The sequence below is a fragment of the Symphalangus syndactylus genome, chromosome 18 (genome assembly GCF_028878055.3).
Source record: "Symphalangus syndactylus isolate Jambi chromosome 18, NHGRI_mSymSyn1-v2.1_pri, whole genome shotgun sequence".
Lineage (NCBI taxonomy): Eukaryota > Metazoa > Chordata > Mammalia > Primates > Hylobatidae > Symphalangus > Symphalangus syndactylus.
In genome coordinates, this window is record NC_072440.2 from 20619929 (window position 1) to 20642880 (window position 22952).

The 22952-nt window shown below is 56.7% G+C and overlaps 1 protein-coding gene and 1 long non-coding RNA gene across 7 annotated transcripts; one reads left to right on the top strand and one right to left on the bottom strand.

Annotated features, from left to right (window-relative positions):
- Positions 1 to 884: 884 nt before the first annotated feature.
- On the top strand, positions 885 to 22828 carry CBX7 (chromobox 7). Of its 6 annotated transcripts, none has more exons than XM_055252068.2 (6): positions 885 to 1200; positions 3744 to 3787; positions 12181 to 12246; positions 14909 to 14975; positions 19119 to 19191; positions 19546 to 22828. In XM_055252068.2, exons 1-6 carry the CDS (start codon positions 1132 to 1134, stop codon positions 19701 to 19703), a joined length of 477 nt encoding a protein of 158 aa, XP_055108043.2. In that variant the 5' UTR covers positions 885 to 1131; the 3' UTR covers positions 19704 to 22828. The 6 variants fall into 6 exon arrangements, with proteins under 6 accessions (XP_055108043.2, XP_055108040.2, XP_055108039.2 ...); XM_055252065.2 differs by having other exon boundaries at positions 886 to 1200; positions 12181 to 12270; positions 18840 to 19191; positions 19549 to 22828; XM_055252064.2 differs by having other exon boundaries at positions 888 to 1200; positions 12181 to 12270; positions 18840 to 19191.
- Positions 2482 to 9026, bottom strand: LOC134733494 (uncharacterized). Its single transcript, XR_010117035.1, has 2 exons — positions 8726 to 9026; positions 2482 to 5577 (listed from the first exon to the last, which is right to left on the bottom strand). It is a non-coding gene; the product is annotated as an uncharacterized lncRNA (long non-coding RNA).
- Positions 22829 to 22952: the final 124 nt, after the last annotated feature.

Here is a 22952-nt window from a genome sequence, read left to right on the forward strand (position 1 = left end):
CGGAGCGACAGGAGTTGGGGTCAGTGCAGGAAGGAGCAGGGACGACTCCGGGCTCCCAGCGAGGAATGGAGGCGCGTTAGCGAAAAAGGAAGGGGGGGTGGGGAATCAAGAGTTCGTCTCGTGCCACAAATGGCTGAGCCCCCACTCCGCGCCGAGCGCCCACTGCACGCGGGGCTGGGGAAGGCTGGGGCAGCGCGGCGGCGAAATCCGTCCCCGTGGCACCTCAGCTCCACTGCGGCCGCTCCTGCCGCGAACGAGGGCCCGGCCCGGGAGCCCTCGAGGCAGCGCCCGCGTCTGACCCGCGCGTCTGGGCACCGACCACCGAGGGTCGGGTGGATGGACAAATGGAAGGGCGGATGGAGGGGTGGGTGGACGGACGTGGAGACACTGGCCAAACTGCGCCGCGGCGAAGGCCGGATTAGGGAGACCTCGGCCCTGCGACGTCCGGACACGGTGTGAAGCCTTTTGGGTCCCGGCTCTCCTGCAACTCGAGGGGCTGCGCCTCAGGCCCAGTCTCCTCCGCTGCGGGAGGTGGGCAAATGGCCTCTCCGCTCTGAGCCTCGACTTTGTCGTCGGCTCCACTGGGCCCTGCCACTTCGGCCCCTGACAGTCACCGGGAAGCTGTGAGGCGCCCGCCTGGGTATTAAGGATCACGTCCCGCCCCGGCGTCACAGTGAGACGGGGCGCGCGACCCTCCGCCCCGCCCCAGCCGGGGCCCGAGCCAAATAAGTCCCACGGCCGCGCTCGCAGCTCGCGGCTCGCGGCCTGCGGCCCAATCGCAACCCGGGGGGGCGGATCCCAGGGGCGGGGCTCCCACGGGGGCGGGGATAGGGGGCGGAGCTGACCCTCAGGGTGCGAGCCGAGCCCGCGGCCGGCCCGCGCGCTGCCGCCCCGCCCCCTGCTTGCGCGCGCTCGCTCGCTGGCGCCGAGGAAAACGTTGCGCAGGTTCAAAAATGGAACGTCGGCGGCGTGAGGGAGCGCGAGGGGGTGTGCGCGCGTGCGCGTGCGCGTGCGCGCCCGGACGAGGGTGACGGGGACCCCGCCAGCCCCAGCATCGCGCGCCGCAGCCGCGGCCCCGCAGCTCCGCCCCCGGCCCGGCCCGGCCCCGGGCCCGCTCGCCCGCCGCCCCGCATGGAGCTGTCAGCCATCGGCGAGCAGGTGTTCGCCGTGGAGAGCATCCGGAAGAAGCGCGTGCGGAAGGTGAGGCTGCCCGGGGGCGGCTCCCAGGACCCCAGTGGGGTCCCTCCCGTCCCCAGCACAGCTCCCTCCACGCTGGTGCTGAGGGGGAAAGCGGGGCGCGGGGGCCCCGGCAGCCCTGCGCTGCTGGGCCCGTCTCCCCAGCCCGTGCCTCAGTTTCCCTGCCACCGTGTAGGGCGAGTAGAATAAAAGTTGTCGCTCCGGGATGCTAGTGGCGGCCGAGCCTGCCTGAGCTGGAGATTAGTATCGGACGTGGGGATCCTGAGTGCCATCCCGCCTCGCTCCCCGTTTATTGTAAATATGGGGAGACTGAGGCCCAAGTTGAAAGGACTTGCCTAGCGCGTTAGCGTCAGAGCTGGGTCTTGAACTCGGGACTCTGGACGCTTGGCACCAATCCTTTCAAGTTGTAAGTGGAGCTTTGGAAAAGTCTCCTCCGGCCTCTGAAGTTTTCCTGCTGGACTTTGGCCTTTTCCGATCCCGCCCCCTCTACCCCCATCCGAGCACATCCCTATTCCCCGCCCCCACCCCCACCTCAACTCCTAGCCCAGGCCAGGGCTGTGAAGCCCGTCCCCTGCGCTGGGGCATCCCCTAGTCTCCTACCCCGTCTGTCTTCTCCTTCAAAACATACATCCTGCAATTTAAGGTTTCTGTTCTGTTGGTTTCAGAACCCCACACTTTGGGGCTGGACTTCGTCCCGGCCTGGCGTCTACACCTCCCGTACACTTGTTTGGCGAGGGGGCTCGCCTAGGGCTGGGGAAATCTTTGGGGAGAATTTCCTTTCCTGGTATTCACTACTGTCCTTCCTTTGTCTCCTCCTCCCTGCAGCCCTTTGGGAGGCTCCAGGCCGACTGGGAGGGGCTTTAGGGGGTCACCTCCTCCCATTTAACAGAGACAAAAACTGAGGCCCAGGCAGAGGAAGTGACCCGCTCAAGGTCACCGAGCGAGTTAGAGAGAGAGGTAGAGCAGGAGCTCAACTGGGCTGATTGCCAGCCTATCTTCTTTCTCCATAGAGAAAACTCAGTCCTGGCATCTTGGGCCAAGGGTGAAGGTCAAGGTGGTCAGGAGCATCTTTTCTTCCTCCAGCTGTGCTTGGGGTTTTACTCTTCTGATTGAGGCAGCTGTTCCTCCTCCTTCCCCTTTTTCCTAGGGTTTCCTCCACTTAAAAGAGAATTAATTTATTCCACAAAGCTCAGTGCTTTTCGTGCTGTGTAGCCTGAAGCAGGCACAGCACTGACTCCCTCTACGATGGAGCCCGCAGGGTAGCACAAGAGGGCGAGATCATCATTCCTTCGGCCAGTCACTCAAAATATTTATTGAGGATCTATCAGGTACCAGGCAGCAGTCTAAGCCCCAGGGATCCATCCCTTCCCTCAGGGAGCTGGCATTCTGCAGAGGCGGCACACAGTGAATGAGGAGATACAGACAGATGCCTTCAGTTGGAGCTGTGTGCTCTGCAGAAATAGAACTGCAAGGTGCCAGTGGAGACAGCATGGGAGAGGGTCACCAGGGAAAACCTCTATGAGGAGGTATCATATTTTGGTCTTAAAGTTCTGGTGTGCAGGGGCTTCACTCACAATGGGGTTGGACTGTAAACTTTTTTTTTTTCTTGGCACCAAGGCCTCACTCTGTCACCCAGGCTGCAGTGCAGTGGCATGAACATGGCTCACTGCAGCCTCAACCTCCCCGGCTCAAACGATCCTCTTGCCTCAGCCTCCTGTGTAGCTGGGACCACAGACAAGTGCCACCATGCCCGACTAATTTCCTTTTTTTCAGAGACGGGGGTCTCACCATGTTGCCCAGGCTTGTCTCAAACTCCTTCCTGGGCTCAAGCGATCTTCCAGCCTCAGCCTTCCAAAGTGTTGGGATGACAGGCTTGAGCCACTGTAACTGTAAATTTTTAAAGCCTGTGAGGAAGGGAGGGGCCTGGCTCTACTTTCTAACAACCACAGGGCTCACCACCCCTTCTGAAGGTGGAGACTTCGCCAGTCTTCCATGGGGTCCTGCCAGGGTCTTTCGAGTTGAGAGTCGTCAAGTCACTGGCCCATTACCTCTGAGCCAGAGGCAGCCACTCAGAGACTGAGAGGAGACTCAGCAGATGGGGGAGGAGCGTGGGGACTACCCCAGAGAGGAATGTTTTCGTATTTGGCGACTCTTCCAATCTAAAAAAGAAAGTAAGCGTTCCGACCTGTGCACGGGAGCTCTAGACACTGTGGGTCTTTGGCCACGCGCGCACACCTCCATGCAGTCTCAGCTCCCAATGTGTGATGTGAGGCCTGGGCTTGGGCCTCAGGAGCCTCAGAGGTGGTTGGAGCCAGATGCACTCCTGTGCTGTCCTAGGGAGGGCAGTATGGGGTGGTCATGCAGCAGTCACGGTTATATGGGTTGTCGAGGATCTGGTGGACAGTCCCTGGATTGTGTTTGTGTGTTGGGGAGACACCTGTCTGCAGATGGGGTTTGGGTTGGGCTCCTTTGGGCCTTAACTGTCCTTCCGAGTGGCTGTAGGGGCAACCACGAGACTCACTGTGTCTGCTTCTCTCTCTTCTCAGGGTAAAGTCGAGTATCTGGTGAAGTGGAAAGGATGGCCCCCAAAGTAAGCTCCTTCATGTATGTGTGTCCGTCTGTCTGCCTACCGACCCGTGCATTCCTCCACCTGCCTTTTGCCCCCTCCCCTGCCTAGCTTTTAGCTCCAGCTACTCTTGTAACTGGACAGCTGACCTTGATTTAATCATCAGTTTCTCTGGGCCTCAGTTTCCCCCTGGACCACAGGAGGGTCAAGGTGGGTCTCCAGCTTCTCTTCTCACCCTGCCCTCCTGAGTGTTGAGCTCCTCTGCTGGTTGGAGCTTCTGCTCTCCCTCCTCCCCTCCCTGTGGCTTTTCTTGGCAACTGGGAGGTGAAGGCCCAGCATCTGGACTACTGGAGATGGCTGCTGGACAGGAGGAGGGGCCCCCAGCCGCTTTAAGCACAGAGCTGCATGAGTCCTCAGTGCTGTGTGGCCAGGGGCAGAGCCTGAATCCCCCTCGCCTCTGGACGGCACTTTCCAGTCTACAGAGCAGGTTCCCATACAGCTTCGTAAGGTAGGTGTGATCAGGCTCTCTCAAGGTGAGGAAACAGGCTCAGAGAGGGTAAGCAGCTTGCCTTAGGTCACACAGCAAGTGGAGGCAGAGTTGGGACTTGAACTAGGCCTTCTCCTTTTCAGGTGTCTCCTCTGTGCCTTCCCAGCCTCCCATCTCAGAGTTGGGAGGCAGGGAGTTGCATCTAAGACCTCCCAGCTTCTCCACCTCTCCTGCTGAGGCCCCATCAGGAACCCACCAATGCCCTCCAGCAGGGAGTTGTTGGGAGGGGGAGGGAATGAGCTAGTCGTGGGGCCTCCCCATTAGTCTGTGGGTGCCCCACCCCCTGCCCCGCCTCCCGGAGACTGACTCCTGGAAACCCCCTCTGCCCAGAGCTGCTGCTGTCGGGCAGGGACTTTCTGCTGTGCTGGTGGGGGCTGACCTGGTATCGTGTCCTGTGGGCATTCTGGGGTGATGGTGGGGAGAGACAGCAGAGAGGAAGACAGCCCACAGTGCCTTAGCTTCCCTCTCTGCAAAATGGGTTCAGAAACCCAGGTCCTGCACTCGTCTCACAGGCTTGGTGGCCCTGTGGGATGAAAAGCCAGGGCTTTTGACCTGTGGATATCCCGATGACAGGGGTTGGGAGCTGGCAGGCCGAGAATACACTCCACCCCTCACACCAACCCCCACTTCTGTTCTCCCTTCCCAAATATTCTGAGGGCTGAAGGAGAATCCCTCCCCCGCTGCACTCGGCTGCTAGAAGGTGGGCTTCCAGCCTGAGTGAAGGGGGCAGTAAAAGGGAGTGACGATGCCCAGAGTGGGCAGCAGGAGCACCGCCTCCCTGGGTGCGCACACCCCTGCCTCTCTCGCTTCACACCGGGAAGCTGTGGCCACCAGCTGTTAGCCTTCAGGACGCTATTGGCAATTTTTCCTCCCCTGGAGACTCCACTCTTTGGAAGATTCTCTTCTGTAAACAGAGGCTGTTATGAATGAAAAGTTCCTTCCCCAACTTTGATTTATCCTGGATGTGAATCCATCTGCCCACTGCAGCTCGTCAGGAGGGAAGGAACGAGGCTCTCAGAGCAGAGGCCCTCGATGCTTCTGTTGCGCTGTGCCCCTAGCCTGGGGACCCATTTGTTTCTTAACATGCTGAGGCCACCAGATGGGCCCCTCATGGCTGCCTCTTCTCACCCCACTCCACTTTTGTCCTGGGTTCTAGGCCTGGCTGCCCACCCTACACGGGCATGAGCCCTGGGACAGGGGCCCACCATGGCTGGGTCTCTGCTTCCTCATCTTCGAGTTGAGATAGTGAATCCTCCTTTGCAGGCTGCTGTGAGGGTGAGAGGGTGGATGTAAGTTAGCGAATGCGTGTTCAGCCCAGTCCAAGTGCTTTAGTAAACGTTTGGTTTTAAGACTAAGTTAGATAGATAGCCTAGCTGTTCTTTTTGTTTTCCCCAGTCAGGAAAGGGACCTAAGGGATTCCATTCTTTGATCAGGAGCTCAAAGTATCCTTAGAAATCATTTAGGCCAGTCCTCTCATTTTTCGGATGGGGAAACTGAGGCCCAGAGAGGGTTGGTCCTTAAAAAAATATAACTGCCAACCCCATGCACTGTGGTGCCCACTTCATGCCATCCACAGCGCCACCACGGTCTGGGTGTGAGGCAGGTATGGCTGCTAACCATCCCCACCTCACTTGGGGGAAACAGAGGTTCACTCCGGGGAGAAGCGGGGGAGCCAGCTCTGTCTTCCCCTCCTCAGGGGGCCTTGCTTGGAGAAAAAGCTGAGAAAGAAGGTGGGGGGTGGGGAGTTAGGCAGGCTGTGTCCTCCAGGCCTGGGAGCCTTGGCTGGGCAGTGCCAGCCTGGGTGGGGGTAGTCATTCTCCTGCCCAGCATCTGCCCTCTAGGTGGGAAGACTTACATTCTTCTCAGTAACAGGAACCATGATTTAAGTGGACACTCTGGGACATGGTGGTTCATGCCTGTAATCCCAGCATTTTGGGAGACTGAGGTGGGCGGATCACTTGAGGTCAGGAGTTCCAGACCAGCCTGGCCAACACAGCAAAAACTCCGTCTCTAACAAAAGCATAAAAAATTAGCCAGGCATGGTGATGTGCGCCTGTAATCCCAGCTACTTGGGAGGCTGAGACAGGAGAATCACTTGAACCTGGGAGGTGGAGTTTGCAGTGAGCTGAGATCGTGCCACTGCACTCCAGCCTGGGCAACACAGTGAGACTCCGTCCCTGCTAAAAATAAAAAAAAAAAAAAGTGGACACTTTGTGCCAGGCCCAGGCTAAGCCACTACATGCCTTGCCTGTTTTATCTCCCCAGCAAATAAGTGTGGCAGGGGGGCTCTCTTGCTTCTTCTGGAAAGCACAGCAAATGGCACAGGGAGGGGCTCGGGGCCCAGGGCAAGGAATGTGACACTGTCAGGTACAGGTACCAGCTGTGCCTGAGGCCTCCAGATAACATTTCAGCCTGTCCAGGGCCCTGCTGTTTCCCCTTCCAGAATGCCTGCCTCTTTTCCCCACTTGTGAATGGTTCTCCATCGTTTTGGAAGGAGTGGCTCTATGGAGTTTTAGGAATGCTATCAGTGGTCACAGCCATGGCCAGGCTGTCAATTAATAAGTCCCTATTATGAATCAGGCATTGACTCATTGAACCACTCATAGCAACCCATTTTGCAGATGGAGAGACAGAAGCCTACGGCAAATGAGGCCTTGCCCAGGGTCATAGAGCTGGGAAGATGTGAACTACGGGCTGCCTGATACACAGGCAGCTCCACTAGAGGTGACTAGGACTCTTGCCTGCTGGCCTTTTGGCCAGTTCAGTGAGAGGTGCTGAGGCTTTCCGCCTCTGAAGATTTACAGCTGTGTGACCCAGGGCAAAGCCCTCAACCTCTCTGTGCCTCACTTTCCCCACCTATAAAAACGAGGCCCTAACCTCACAGGGCCCTGCTGAAGATTGCCTGAGACAAGACAAGATCCATTAACACCCTGCCAGGGGCAGAATGGGAGCTGTCTCCACCCAGGCTGGGGAGACTGGAGTTAGGAGCCGCAGACTTTTACGCTGCCTGAGCTTTTCATTGATTTAACTTAGGCTTATTTGCCTTCACTGTGTACCACACTGATCGAAATGCTTTCCGTGGCTTAACACATCTAATCTTCACAACAGCCCTATACGACTGGGGTTACTGGTGGGCCCACTTTAGGATGAGGGCCCAGAGCGGTGGCGTCTCTCCTGAGCGAGGCCGCACCCCGCAGTCTGGACCAGAGCCCGTGCTGTTTCTCCTGTGGAGCAGCTTTAAATCGGAGTGGGGACTGGGGCTTGGGGTTGGCCTGGCTCTGCGGGGTTCTGGGTAGTTCCACCTGCCCCAAGGCCGCCTGCGTCACAGCTCAGCAGCGCCTCCAAACCCCGCTTCCCCCGGCCCCCCGGGAAAGGGGGGCGGGGGTCCTGCACCCGCTGCGCCCCTTCCCACTCCGTTCCCTCACCGCAGCAGGGCGAGCCCTGCGCGGCGGGGCTCAGGCTGAGCGGCCGGGGCTTGTTTACCCGGCTGTGGGGCGGGGCGGGGCGGTCACGTGGCCGTGTTTATCTCGGAGCCGGCGCGCGCCGTCCCTGTCCCCGCCCCCGCCCCCGCCCCCTCGGTTTGCCGGTAATCCCGGCGCGCGCCCCTCCCCGTGCGTGCGCGCGGCCGGCGGGGGCGGGGCCTGGGCGCTCCGCCCCCTCCCACGGGGTGATCGGTTCACGCCCCGCCGGCGCCGTGAGCCCAGTGCAGACCCCCGCAGTCCCCCGGTGTCCACGCCGCGGTCCACGCAGCCCAGGCAACGAGCGTGTCCTCAGAGCCCTGGCTCCTTTCCACTCTCCCTCCCCTGGTGTGGGAAGGGTGTCCTGGGGCTTGCGGGGGTCCGCTTTCCTCCAGGCACCCGAGGGTCTCCGATGATCGTGGGGTCTAATCCCTTCGATCCGCGGCGCCCACGCTAGTGGCGCGCTCCGGGGTTGCCAGCGCCCGGCTCTTCGGAAGCGCGTTCCCCTCGGCGCCTCTGGGCTCCTGCACTGCGGAGGGCGCGGTGCGGCGCGGCGTCCCCCTTACCGGATGGGTCCAAGCAGTTAAGACGCTGGTGCCGCCCCTGCCCCCAACTTGGGGCTGCACTCGGCCGCCAAGTGCGACCTTGTTATCTCAGACCCAGCTGCCCGGGCTGGCAACCACCCCTTCTTCATCCAGCCGAGGCTTTCGGGGCGCCCGCTGTGCGCCGCGCCCTGCGGTCTGACACTGAGGACCGGGGGCGGGCGACGCCCCCTTCCCGCGGGCTGCACATTCGGGGGTCCCAGACGCGGTGGCCTGGGAGGAGCCTGAAGGCGGAGTGTGGCCGAGAGCCAACACGGGCCGGCCACTGACTGGCTCAGTGACCCTGGGCTGACTGCCCAACCTTCGTGTCTCAGTTTCTCCATCTGTAAAATGGGGGTAAGAAATAAGCACCTACCTCGCCAGCGCCTTTTGAGGATGGATGCGGTCCTGGCGGTCCCGGCCGCACACCTGCTGTTACTGTAGTGGTCATTATTCTTGAGATGAGGAAACTGAAGTTAAGAGAAGGGTTGGGACCTGCCAGGATCCACACAGCAGGGACATCAGCAAGCAATGGGCAGGGCGGTGCGGAGGAGCACGCTGTAGAGAGAGGAGCACGAAATTCCCCTTCCTACCAGTTAGAGCTGAGGAGATCAGCCTTTTCCGGGGGGAGGAAGGGTTAGAGTGTCTGCCAGCCTCTGGTGGCTTCTGCTGTAGTTTCGCTTTCGGCATTCTGCAGGGGCTCCCCAGCCCTTCCCAGAGCCCCGGGGAGTCCTGAGCGGGCCACTTTCTGGGGGCTCTGCCGGCCAAGGTGTTTCCTGGTCCATTAGTGATTATGGCCAGGGCTAGGTATAGTTGTAAGGAGGGCGGAGGAGGGGCAGGCTCGTCCTGCTGGCAGTGGGACAGCCTGGGAGGGATGTCAGGGAAGGCTACAAATCCCTGACTCTTAAGGGTCAGCTAGGAGTTGACTGGAGGGATGGGGCACCCAAAGGGAGGGAGGGCCGGCTGGCAGGGGGCACATGGGAAGAGGCAGCCCAGGCTTAGGGCTTCACTGCGAGCCCACAGAGGCCCGACACTAAGTGGGTGTGCCAGAGTGTTAGAGGAAGCAAGGAGGCGAGCATTCTGTCGTTGGGCAGCATTTTGGGACTGAACTAGCATTAGGTGGTTCCCAGGATAGCGTAAGGTAGAGGCCTCAACTCTAGGGACTGGGAGGCAGCAGGGCAGGGGCTCTCCCAGGCTCTTTCTGCCTTTTAACCCCTCACTAACGCCCATTGCCTTCCGTCTTACCTAGCAGAGCCTCTGGCCAGGACCATAGGGCATCGCTTTGCTTTTGTCTGTATATATTTTATACACAGTCACATGTCGGTTAATGACAGGGGTACATTTTGAGAAATGCATTGTCAGGTGATTTCACTGTACAAACATCAGAGTGACCTTAGCCACGCCTAGATGGTACAACCCACTGCACACCTGGGCTGTGTAATAGAGCCTGCTGCTCTTCAGCTACAAGCATGCACAGCATGTGACTACTGAATACATCCAGACGTAGAAAAGGTGCAGTAAGAATACAGTGTAAAAGATAAAACTTGGGACACCTTCTAGAGCACTTCCCAGGCACAGAGCTTGCGGGGCTGGAAGTTGCTCTGTCACCCAGACACATGTCATTCACTCAGTGAGTGGAATGTGAAGACCTGGTCTATTGTAAACATTGTACACTTATGCTACACTAACTTATGCAGATATATTTTTCACATTGAATGCTTACACTACACTAATTTATACAGAAATATTTTTCTTCAATAATAAATTAACCTGAGCTTATAGTAACTTTCTTACTTTATAAACGTAACTTTTTAAAACTTTTTGTCTCTTTTTGTAGTAACACTTAGCTTAAAACGTAAACATGTATGGCTGTACAAAATATTTGTTTTATATTCTATAAGCTTCTATTTAAAAAAAGTTTAATTTTTTTTACTTTTAAAGTTTTTAAAATTTTTTTAAAAAATATTTTTATTTTTATTTTCATTGTTTTTGAGCTGGAGTCTTTCTCTGCTGCCCTGGCTGGAGTGCAGTGGTATCTCGGCTCACTGCAACCTCTGCCTCCCAGGTTCAAGCGATTCTCCTGCCTCAGCCTCCTGAGTAGCTGGGATTACAGGCACCCGCCGCCATGTCTGGCTAATTTTTGTATTTTTAGTAGAGATGGGGTTTCTTCATGTTGGCCAGACTGGTCTCAAACTCCTGACCTCAAGTGATCTGGCCACCCAAAGTGCTGGAATTACAGGTGTGAGCCACTGTGCCCAGCCTTAAAGTTTTATTTTTAAAACCTAAGACACTGGCCTTAAAGCTTTGTTTTTAAAACCTGAGGCACAAACACACGTATTGGCGTAGGCCTACACAGGGTCAGGATCATCAAGACGTCACTAGATGACAGGAATTTTTCAGTTCCGTTGTAATTTTATGGGTCCACCATCACATGTGCAGGCCGTCATGGACAGAAACGTTATTCGGCACTTGACTGTACATATATTGTTTTTAATGGAAAAGATTTTCTGTTTGCATCAATGGTGAGTGATACTGGTTTTTCCATTTATGGAAGTCATAGTTTGCTTTTAAAATAATTTAAACCAAAAAAGCTGCTGTAAAGGCAGATACAAAGTAAACAGGAGTGCTAGTGGAATGAGGGCGTGGTGGGTGTCACCACGGTGGTTCCACAGATAGGTGAGCTCTGGAGCCGCTGCGCTGACATCACAGGGTCTGCCCCAGTAGGAGGGTGCTCCCTGGCTGGATGGTGAGGGTAGAAGATCCCCTGTAGCATTACCCAGGGGGCCTGCGCTAGGCCTGCTGAACCATTCAGCCACTAGACATTTACCAAATACCTGCTGTGTGCCAGGCCCAGAGGCAAGGGAACTTCAGACCTGGCTGTGGCCTGGGTGGGGTGCACTGAAGAGGGAGACTATGCGGGGGATGGGGCTGGGGTTTGGAGGGCGGGGAGGAATAGCAACAGCAGCAAACACAGTGCACTGACGACACATCAGGCACGCTGTTACTCTTGTAACACCCTCTAAACACCTGGAAGACACATCTCATCAGAACAAGAGTCCTTTACAGATGGGGACATTGAGGCACAGAGCTGTTCAGGAAGTTGCTCAAGGTCGCACAGCTAGCTAGGGGCAGAGCTGGACTTGAACCCAGGCCGTGAGCGTGTCCCCAGAGCCCTGGCTCCTTTTCACCCTCTCTTGCCTGGTGTGGGAAGGGTGTCCTGGGGCTTACAGGGGCCCTCTCTCCTCCTGGCACCCGAGGGTCTCTAGTGATCGTGGAGTCTAACAAGGAGTTGGACCCAGTCACATTGTAGTGTGATATAAACGAGGGCAGCTCTGGTGTCGTTGGAGCCCTCAGGAGGCCCAGGCTGGGCCTGTCCTTGAAGTAGGTGACCATGACACCTTACCAGGACATGGTGAAGGCACACTTGCAGTGGGCCCTGGGTCAGCAGCGGTGGTCTCTGCTGGTGCACCTGCCCAGTAGAAGCGATGGCTCTGACCTTTTTTTCTTTTTTTTTTTTTTGAGACAGAGTCTCACTCTGTCACCCAGGCTAGAGTGCAATGGCGCCATCTTGGCTCACTGCAACCTCCACCTCTTGGGTTCAAGCAGTTCTCCTGTCTCACCCTCCTGAGTAGCTGGGATTACAGGTATGCACCACCACGCCCGGCTAATTTTTGTATTTTTAGTAGAGACGGGGTTTTGCCATGTTGGCCAGGCTGGTCTTGAACCCCTGACCTCAGGTGATCCGCCCACCTCGGCCTCCCAAAGTGCTGAGATTACAGGAGTGAGCCACCACGCCCAGCCCCGACTCTGACCTTTCATTCCTCTCCCCAGGTACAGCACGTGGGAGCCAGAAGAGCACATCTTGGACCCCCGCCTCGTCATGGCCTACGAGGAGAAGTACGGTGTCCTCGGCACCGCCGGGTGGGGCTTAGGGCCGGCTCAGAGGCTTCCCAGGAGCCTGCTGCTGGCTTGGCAGGGGTTGTTGGGGCAGGGTGGGTGTGTCCGATGGGGCAGGCCAGCCCAGCCTGCAGCTGGGTGAAAGTGGTGGGCACTGAGTCCCCGGGCAGCTGAGGACCCTGGGGCCCTTTCCTGTTGTTGGGTGATTTTGGTCACTTCCTTTACCCACCCGGGCCTCAGTCTCTCTGCTGTAAAATGGGCCACGCTGAAGAACACACCGATTTCCCAGGGTGAAACCTCAGAGGGGCTGTAAGAGGTTTCTGTTCCAGTGAAGAATGTTAAAATGCTTCACAAAGATGCCGTGTGCTAGGAGGCGGCACTGCCAGTTGTGCGGGGGTGACAGATCAGAGACGGTGTCTCTAGAGGACCTCTTAGGGCAGGAAGGAGTGTCTGACGAAGCTCAAAGAAGGCTGGGCAGGAGCGTGGGCTTTGGGGCTGGGATTTCTGAGTTCTGGCCTGTCCCCCTGCCACCTCCTGTCCAAGTAGCCCAGGAAAAGTCAGTCTCCCACCTCTGCCAGTGCCCCTCAGAGATGCTGAGCACTCCCTGACTGTTCCCTGTGCCCTCTCTGGCCGCCCTCCCCACCAGCAGGCAGCCCAAGTCCCCTGCCTCTCCCAGCCCGCCTGCCTTGTGCGGCGTGGGACCATTTCACAAAATCATTTGTATTTGGCCCCTATGGCAACCTCCTGAGGCAGGAATGAGGGTTTTGTTTGACAGAGAAGGAAACTGAGGCTCTTACCTGGAGCCTCAGAGCAAGGACCTGGCCAGGGCTGCCACCTCCAGGTGGGGGCTTTTCCGCTGCCCCTCGCTGCTGGGTTCTCGTGGCTCCTCCTCCAGGAGATTTCCTGCCGTGGGTTCAAACAACAAATTTTATTGTTCTTTCCTTTTAAAATCAGGGCGTCCCCATCCCAGGGTTTCTTTCTGCCTCCCAGGTGTGTGGTGGGGCCTTGGTCCAACAGGGCGCAACAGTTGGGGGTCACGTGGAGCGTGGTAAGGAGGGCAGTGGGCAGGTAGCAAAGGCCCGGATTCTAGTCCTCCGCCAGGGGCCCTTTGCCTTTGGTCCGTTGGTGTCCTGCTGGGGATGGATGGTCAGACATTTGCAATAGATGCCGTGGGGTTCATTGGTGTGTGCTAAGCTCAGAGTAAGAGCCTGGCCCAAGGTCACACGAGGCCTCCACATTCTGTTGTCCACGTGGCCTCTGTACTGGGGGCTGCAGAGAGTGTGGATGGAAAGAACTTAAGTGGGAGGCAGGATGAAATGACTGAATCTCTCCATTACTGTCGGCAGTTGTTTGGAGTCTCTGGTTGTGTTGTCTTGTGTGTCGTGTGTAGCTTTGTGGCATTGTCATGTTGTGCTTTTTTTTGTTTTGTTTTTTCGAGACAGGGTCTCACCCTGTCTCCCAGGCTGGAGTGTAGTGGTGCGATCTTGGCTCACTGCAACCTCTGCCTCCCAGGCTCAAGCAATTCTCCTGCCTCAGCCTCCTGAATAGTTGGGACCACAGGTGTATGCCACTGCACCTGGCTAATTTTTGTATTTTTGGTAAATGGGGTTTTTTGTTTGTTTGTTTGTTTTTTCTTTTTTTTCTTTTTTTTTTTTTTGAGATGGAGTCTTGCTCTGTCGCCCAGGCTGGAGTGCAGTGGCGCGATCTCGGCTCACTGCAAGCTCCACCTCCCAGGTTCACGCCATTCTCCTGCCTCAGCCTCCCGAGTAGCTGGGACTACAGGTGCCCACCACCACACCCGGCTAATTTTTTTTGTATTTTTAGTAGAGATGGGGTTTCACTGTGTTAGTCAGGATGGTCTTGATCTCCTGACCTCGTGATCCGCCTGCCTCAGCCTCCCAAAGTGCTGGGATTACAGGCATGAGCCACCACGCCTGGCTGGTAAATGGGGTTTTGCCATATTGCCCAGGCTGGTCTCAAACTCCTGAGCTCAAGTGATCCACCCGCCTCAACCTCCCAAAGTGCTGGGATTACAGGTGTGAGCCACCATGCCTGGCCTGAGTTGTACTTTCTGTGTGTTTTTGATACATGGGAAGGCATCTGCTGGGCACTCAGAACAGACTGGTTTTCATCCTGTCCCCCAACAAGATGGGACAGACACGGTAGGAGCCGGTCCGCTTTCCCAGGTTCACAGAGATCCCAAATGCGGGGGAGTCTGTGCAGAGCTTTGCTTGCAGAGGGACTAGCCATTCCTGTCAGCTCTCCTGGGACATTCAAGGTAAATTGGATAGACAGGCTTCTGTATTACTCCCCTAGGAGGAAAAACTGAGCCACGTTTTTAGGGGGTCCTTAGGAGCATGTAGAGCAGAGCCCTCACATGGCCCCGGAGCCCCGTAAGGACCCACTGTTTTTGGAGATGCTGCAAGCTCCCCCTCAGCAGTTGCCCTCCATGTTTGTCAGATGGGAAGACCTTGGCCCTGGGAGTTGAACATCTGACCCCGTTGTTATGGCCCCAGCCAGGCAATGGGGAGGATTGGTGGGCAGGCCTGTGGGGAGTGTCCCCTCCCTGACAGACAGCAGAGGGCGGGCGAAGCGGATGCCTTCCCTTCCCTTAGATGTCACCAGTGTTTCCTTTTCTTCTGCCACCTGCTTCACACCCCAGGGAGGAGAGAGACCGAGCATCGGGGTATAGGAAGAGAGGTCCGAAACCCAAGCGGCTTCTGCTGCAGGTAACCGGCCTGCCTTTGTGCCTCCTTTTTCCCCCTGCCCAACCCCAAGTCCCCCTCTGCCCCTTGGTGCATTTGCACGGGCTGATTGAACTGATCTGCGTCCTCTCCCCTGTACCACCCAGGGCACTGTGGGGTGGGGCACTTGGGTAAGTTTTGATGGGAGGAGTTGGGAAAAGCCTGCGTGTGGGGCTGGTGCCCAGGGAAGACAGCCTGGGTCGGAGGTGCCACCCGGGAGGGAGAGTAGGCATATGGCCAGTGGAATCCTAGAATTCTCAGAGCTTAGCATCTTGCTGTAAGGAAGCCTTGAAAGCTTTGAGCCTTTCGATGCTCAGAATCCCTAAACACAAAATTGTCATTGAGAATCTCAGAAACATAAACTTTAGAATTGAGGAAACATGAGAGGCTGGAGTTTCAGAATCTAAGAAACAGAATCTCTCTCTCTCTCTTTTTTTTTTTTTGGTGAGACGGAGTCTCACTCTGTCACTCATGCTGGAGTGCAGTGGCGCGATCTTGGCTCACTGCAAGCTCCACTTCCTGGGTTCACACCATTCTCCTGCCTCAGCCTCCTGAGTAGCTGGGACTACAGGCGCCCGCCACCACGCCTGGCTAAGTTTTTGTATTTTTAGTAGAGACGGGGTTTCACCGTGTTGGCCAGGATGGTCTCCATCTCCTGACCTCATGATCCGCCCACCTCGGCCTCCCAAAGTGCTGGGATTACAGGTGTGAGCCACTGCGCCCGGCCAGAAACAGAATTTTAGAATTGTAGAACTACAGCCTTGGAACGTCAGACCCTTAGAAGTGTGTCATTTTTGAGTGGGCCTCCTATTCCAGCCTTCAGTCAGTTGGGGACCCGAGTCTCTGCAGCATCCCAGAGTACCCATGTCGTGGGTCTTGGGGGCCTTTGCTGACCTCAGTGCTTTGCAGTGACAGGCAAGTGGATCTTGGAGCAGCGCAGTCACAGGTTGAGTCTCCCTGACCCAAAATCCAAAATGCAGCCAGGTGTGGTGCCTCACGCCTGTAATCCCAACACTTTGGGAGGCCGAGGCGGGTGAATCACCTGAGGTCAGAAGTTCAAAACCAGCCTGGCCAACATGGTGAAACCCTGTCTCTACTAAAAATACAAAAATTAGCTGGGGATGGTGGCGGGCACCTGTAATCCCAGCTACTCAGGGGGCTGAGACAGGAGAGTCACTTGAGCCTGGGAGGTGGAGGTTGCAGGGAGCCAAGATCACGCCATTGCACTCCAGCCTGGGTGATAAGAGTGAAACTCTGTCCCCCGCCCCCCCAAAAAAAACAAAATCTGAAATGTTCCAGAATCCAAAACGTTTTGAGCACCAACATGATGTTCAAAGGAAGTGCTCATTGGAGCATTCTAAATTTCAGATTTTTGGATTGGGGATGCTCAGCTAGTAAATAGAATGCAAATATTCAAAAATCCTAAAAAAATTTGAAGTCTGAAACACTTCTGGTTCCAAGCATTTCGGATAAGGAATGCTCTGCCTGTGTGTGGTTGTAGGTAAGCCTCTTCACCTGTAAAATGGGGATGAAGAGAATACCCACTCTCTTTAATGTAATAAGACCCACCAGGCAGGATATTGGAAGCTAGAAAGTCAGGATTCTTGGTCCACTTGTATGTGGTCCATGTCAAGCGTCCTTGGCCACTCCTGATGATAGCCCACGGAGGCTTTCGCCAGAGGGGGTGGGCCTCCCTTCATGCAGTGGACATGTTCCATTGGGTTTGGCATGAATTGAGCCTAGGAAGGAAAGTAACATCTCCTGGACGTCTGTGTGCCAGGCTCGGTGCCCAGTGTGCCTCACAGATGAACACACTCCATCCACATACTAAGCCTACAGGGCAGGTGTGTTCGTTATCTCTTCCCCTCTAACATGGCAACTCAAAGCAATAAACATTGATTATTTCCCATGGCTTCTGGGGGTCAGGAATTTGGGAATGTGCTAGCTGGTTCTTCAGTGGTTCTAGTCTGAGCTGCAGTCCAGGTGTTGGCTGGGCTACAGTCATCTGCAGGCTCGACCAGGACTGCAGGATCTGCCTCCGAGGGGGCTGCTCACGTGCCGGCGAGTCAGGGCTGGGCGTTGACAGGGACTGGTCCTCACCATGTGGACCTCTCCAGAGGGCTGCTTGAGTGTCCTTACAGTGCAGCCACCAGCTTCCCAGAGTGGGTGACCCGAGAGAGACAGCAAGGAAGAAGCCACAGTGTCTTTTATGCCCTAGCCTGGGAAGCCACACACCATAGCACTGGGTGTGGGAACGGACTGCGCGTAGGTGTGAATTCCAGGAGGTGGGTGTGGTTGGGGCTCTCCTCAGAGGCTAGCTCCTACAGTCTCTTCATTGTTTCGCTGAGAAAGAAACCGAGGCCCAGGGAAGCCGGTAGCTTACCCAGGACCTGACTGTTGGTACCCGCGTCCCTTTAGTAGCTGTAGTTCTCTCGTGATGAGGTTGCCAAGGACGTAGTAGAACCTGCCTTGCAGAATGGCAGAATGTACTGGGGCTTTTTTTTTTTTTTCCAGACAGAGTCTCACTCTGTCACCCAGGCTGGAGTACAGTGGTGCGATCTCTGCTCACTGCAACCTCTGCCTTCTGGGTTCAAATGATTCTCCTGCCTTAGCCTCCCAAGTAGCTGGGATTATAGGCGCCTGCCACCACGCCCGGCTAATTTTTGTATTTTTAGTAGAGATGGGGTTTCGCCATGTTGGCCAGGCTGGTCTTGAACTCCTGACCTCAGGTGATCCGGCCCCTCGGCCTCCTAAAGTGTTGGGATTACAGGCATGAACCACTGTGCCCGGCCCGTACTGGGCTTCTGATGGCCTGTGAGCCCGCTGGGAGGAGTGGGTTTTGAGTCAGCTGCCTACAGGACATGCCTCCCAGCCACTGCAGTATTTTCCCAGTCCCCTCCCAGTTCAGCCCTCCTCCCATCACTGCAGCAGCCCGCACCTGGGGACATGTGATGCCGTTAGCAGGCACGACTGTGAGTGGGACCTGCGTGTGTCATCTCTTCCCTCAGCTTGGAGGTGTTGGACCTCACAGGTCCCATCTGCTGGCTGCACTATCTTCCTGGGAGCTCCTGGCCTCTGGTAGCAGGTGGCAGGAGAAGGTACTGTCCCAGTGATCCAGAGTCTCCCTACATCTTGGCACCATGGATCTTTTGTAGATTCATGTAAATTCTCCCCAAGTAACTAAGATAAATCCCGAAATTACAAACTCCAGGGGTGGACGGACTTGCCCTTCAGCTCCAGATGTGTTGCGGGCAATCAGCAGAGCGGGCTGCATGAGGTGGCTCACAGAGCCCAGGAGCCCCCTGGAGGGGTCGGGGTGCATCTGCAGGCCAGGTGGAGCCCTGTCCCTTTGGCTGGGTAGCATGGGCATCCGGGCTGTGTGTGCTGCTGGCCTGGCTTTGCCCCAAGCAACTCCAAGAGCACACCTTTGCCCTCTGCCTGCACTGTCTCCCGGGTAAGCTGGCAGTGTCAGTTTTGGAGGTGCTCTGGAAAGCAAAGGTGCCTTTCCTAAAACGAAGGCTAACTCTTTAATGCATCCAGATTTGTTTCTCTTGGCCAGTTTTCAATGTGTCCTTTTTGTATGCTTCTCTGCTGGGTATCAAAGGAGTAAACGCTGGGATGAGAGTGCTCTGTGGGACCCAGAGGCGGGGCTGAGCTGGCAGAGCCTGGGGTTGCCCGGGGCCCACTCTCTGGGCTGGGGTGGGGTGGGGTGATGGCCAGCCGTGGCGTGGGGAGGAGTTGAGTAGGTAGATGTGGGAAGGGCACTCCGGGTGGGAGGAACAGCATGAGCAAAGGTGTGGCGGGTGGGAGGGTGGGGCTGACCCGCGCTGCCCTGGCTTGCCCCCGCAGCGGCTGTACAGCATGGACCTGCGGAGCTCCCACAAGGCCAAGGGCAAGGAGAAGCTCTGCTTCTCCCTGACGTGCCCACTCGGCAGCGGGAGCCCCGAGGGGGTGGTCAAGGCGGGGGCACCTGAGCTGGTGGACAAGGGCCCCTTGGTGCCCACCCTGCCCTTCCCGCTCCGCAAGCCCCGAAAGGCCCACAAGTACCTGCGGCTCTCACGCAAGAAGTTCCCGCCCCGCGGGCCCAACCTGGAGAGCCACAGCCATCGACGGGAGCTCTTCCTGCAGGAGCCACCGGCCCCAGACGTCCTGCAGGCGGCTGGCGAGTGGGAGCCTGCTGCGCAGTCCCCTGAAGAGGAGGGTAAGGCAGCCCCGGCCCAGAGACCCTCAGAGCTGGAAAGGGCCCAATGGGTCATCAGGTCCAGCTGGTTCAATGTCCAAAGAGGGCCTGTGGTGCTTTGTGGGGACAGTCGGGTCTGGGCTCAGGGCCCAACACTAGCCCAGGGCTCCTCCTGTTGTCCCGCTCTGGCTGAGCTCTTGTCTAGGCGGGGAGGATGCACCCAGCGCCCTCCTCCCGTGTCCAGCCCTGTGTGAGGCCCTGAGTTGACTGAAGATGCAGAGACGAGGAGCTGGAGTTGGGGTGAGGTTGGGTGGTCTGCATGGCTTCCCACCTTGTCAACGCTGCCCCCATCTGTCTGTGTGTCTCACGCTGCAGCAGATGCCGACCTGGCCGAGGGGCCCCCTCCCTGGACACCTGCGCTCCCCTCAAGTGAGGTGACCGTGACCGACATCACCGCCAACTCCATCACTGTCACCTTCCGCGAGGCCCAGGCGGCTGAGGGCTTCTTCCGAGACCGCAGTGGGAAGTTCTGAATCACCGTTTTTACTCTTCTTAAACTGTTTTCTTTTGGGCTTGGGGTGGGACTTCCAGAGATAGAGATGGGTTGGGGGCGGGGTAATTATTTTATTTAAAAAAATAGCGAGCAGCAAAAGGGGAGAAGATCCCACTGCTCTCCCACCACCTGCCCTTTCTCTGAGGGACGTTTACCACGAGGCCTCAGGCTGGGGATGGAGAGAGTCGCTCTGGGAGTTGGGGTACCACCCCCAGGGCAGGATGGGGACAGGGTCACCTGCCCGGGACACCACCATTATCATTCTCCGCTAATGACGCAGCAGCTGGTTCTGGGAGTAAAAGGAGCATTGGAAGGTCCAAACCCCCTCCCTTGAGTGGCCACCCCAGCCTGGTTGGCTGGTTTTCCTCTTTTCTTCTTGTTTCGATTGGGTCTTTACCTTGAACTTTCCTTTCTGGCTTTGCAGTGGGCTGTGGAGGCTGGTTTTGACCAAAAGTGAGTGGGGGGGGAGGAAGGGGCAGGAGGAAGGGTTGAGGTTACTTGGGGCGAGTCCCTTCCCCTTCAGAGAGGCTTCTATCCTTCCCAGGGAGGAGGCGCTGCTGAGACCCTTCTGCTGAGAGCTCTGCCCTCCCCTCATCACCTGGCCTGTGCAGAAACGCTCACGCACACCTGGGTGCACAGGTGTGCACGCATTACCCTTCGCATGTACGTTCCCATGTGTCCCGTGAACGCATGTGTGTCTGCAGACGTGTCCACATGGGCCTTGCGAACCTGGTTTAGAAACCCTGGCCAGGCGAACGTGGGGTGATTCACAGCACAAAAGAACTCACCACCACACCTGCACTCACCCAGCTTGCATGCACCTTGCTACCTGCTTGCGGCTTTCAGTGGAGGGCAGGGATCTGGCATGGGTGCGATGGCACCCCTTGCTTCAGGCATGCAGATGCGGTTTCTCAGCTGCACCGGGCCAGGCTGCGGGTGTGCAGGCATCTGCTAAGTTGTGTGATGTATCAGCACAGGCTTTGAGACATCTGGACCCTGTCCTTCCTCCCCCGAGGGGTTCTTATTCTTTCTGACTCAGGTGACTTTTCAGCCCTTCCAATTCCCCTCTTTTTCTGCCCTCCCCTCCAACTCAGCCAGCCCAGGTGTGGGCAGTCAGGGAGGGAGGGAGTGTCCCACCACGTTCTCAGGGCAGCGCTTGACTCCTAAGCCCCTTCCTCCTTCCATTCTGCATCCCCTCCCTATCCAAGCTAAATGCCACAGCTGGGGCTGAGCTGTATTCCTGTGGAGGGACCTCTGCTGTGCCTCCCTGAGGTCAGGCTGTGCTGTGTGATGGGTAGGCTTTGTCCCAGCCCACCCCTGGCAAGGTGCACTTGTTTTCTGGCTTGTACAAGGTGTCCTGGGGGCCAGTGGCTTCCCTGCCAGTAAGGAGTGACTTCTCCCTCTCTTCCAGTCCTGTAGGGGAGACAAAGCCAGATTGGGGGGCCTGAGGGGAGCATGGAAAAGGCCGGCTCCCCTGTCTTTCCTTGGCTGTCAGAGTCACGGTAACACACACCAAGAGTGGTGGGAGTGTGGCCGGCAAGTTTGAAATCTGCCAGCCCTCCCCACAGCTCTGCTCTGTGTTCTCAGGAAGTCACAGAGTCTACTGAGGCAAGGAGAGGGTGATTCTTTCCCCAGATCCCTTCTTCCCTAGTTCCCAAACCAAAGACAGCCTGCAGCCCTTTGTGCATGGGGTGCTCTGTTGACAGGCTTCCCAGATCCCTGAGTCTCTCTTTCCTTCCTCCTCGATCTTTAGTTGTCCACGGTCAATTCAGTGCTTCCATTGAGGGACAGTCCCCTCCGGGATGACCTGATTCACCTCCAGCCCAGGGAATGGAATCTAGAGGAATACGTGGGGCGGGTCTGGACAAGGAGCGGCAGGAATCACCACCCATCTCCAGCTGTGGCGCCCTGTGGAGGGGAAGGGGAAGCCTGGGGTTCAGAGAGAGCTCTTCCAGGAGAGGGGTGCCCAGCGGAGGTAAAGGTGATAGAGGGTTGTGGGGGGTCTCTAGTTGAATGTTTTGGCCCGTGGCTTTGGAACATGGCTGGCAGCTTCCAGCAGAAGTCACGCTCCCCATCCCCCAGGGGACATGGGACCTTTCTCCTGCTTCCTGGTCACTTTCAAAGAACTATTTGCGCAATCTGTGGGTCTGTGGATTCACGGGGCTTTCTGTGTGGGTGCTGCAGTTGCTTTTGTCTGCAGCAGCAGGACACATCTTTCCTCTTACTCAGCCCTTTATGGCCCATGGGGAACTCTGTGGCTCAGGGAGAGCTGAACTCCAGGGGTGTGACCTGGGACAGGTGGGCCTGAGGTGCCCAGCTCAGGGCAGCCACGTGGCTCATGGGCTGTAGTGAGCCAGCTCCCTGGGGGAAAAGGCTGTGGGCCATTAGGACCATCCTCCAGGACAGGTGACCTCTATGAGGTCACCTATGGTTGTGGCCGTGCAGGCCTCCTTCCAGCCCAGAGTGGCCCAGTAGAGCAAGGCAGACAGCGCCCTCCACCCCCGCAGCCCTCTTAAAAGGCCAGTACTCTTGGGGGTGGGGGGAGGGTTTAGAAAGCATTTGCCCACCTGCCTTTCTTTCCCCCAGCCCCCATCCGCTTTGAATGTAGAGATCTGTGGGCACTTTTCCTCTTGTGGTGGGGGGTGTGGAGGAGGTACCCCCACCCCTGGCATGGCCGCCTGGAATGCAGGGCTGTCACTGCTGTTCGGGTGATGACCTCGTTGGCAAGCTCCTCCTCTCCTCTTGTTCTGGGGGCAGGCGCTGTGCTTCTGTGAGGTGGTTTAGCTTTTGCTTTATAAGTGGCCAGCCGTGGCCACCAGGTCTCAGCACAAGAGCGCTTCCTTTGCACAGAATGAGCTTCGAGCTTTGTTCAGACTAAATGAATGTATCTGGGAGGGGTCGGGGGCACGAGTTGATTCCAGGCACATGCCTTTGCTGAGTGTGTGTGTGCTGGGAGAGTCAGAGTGGATGTAGAGCGCGGTTTTATTTTTGTACTGACATTGGTAAGAGACTGTATAGCATCTATTTATTTAGATGATTTATCTGGTAAATGAGGCAAAAAAAATTATTAAAAATACATTAAAGATGATTTAAAAAAAAAGAAAATTCCTGGGCATTTGGTCATTCCTTCTGGTGGTTGTCAAGCGCGTCCGTCCACCAACAGGCTTTGTGCGAGCAACAAGGCTGTTTATTTCACTTGGGTGCAAGTGGGCTGAGTCTGAAAAGAGTC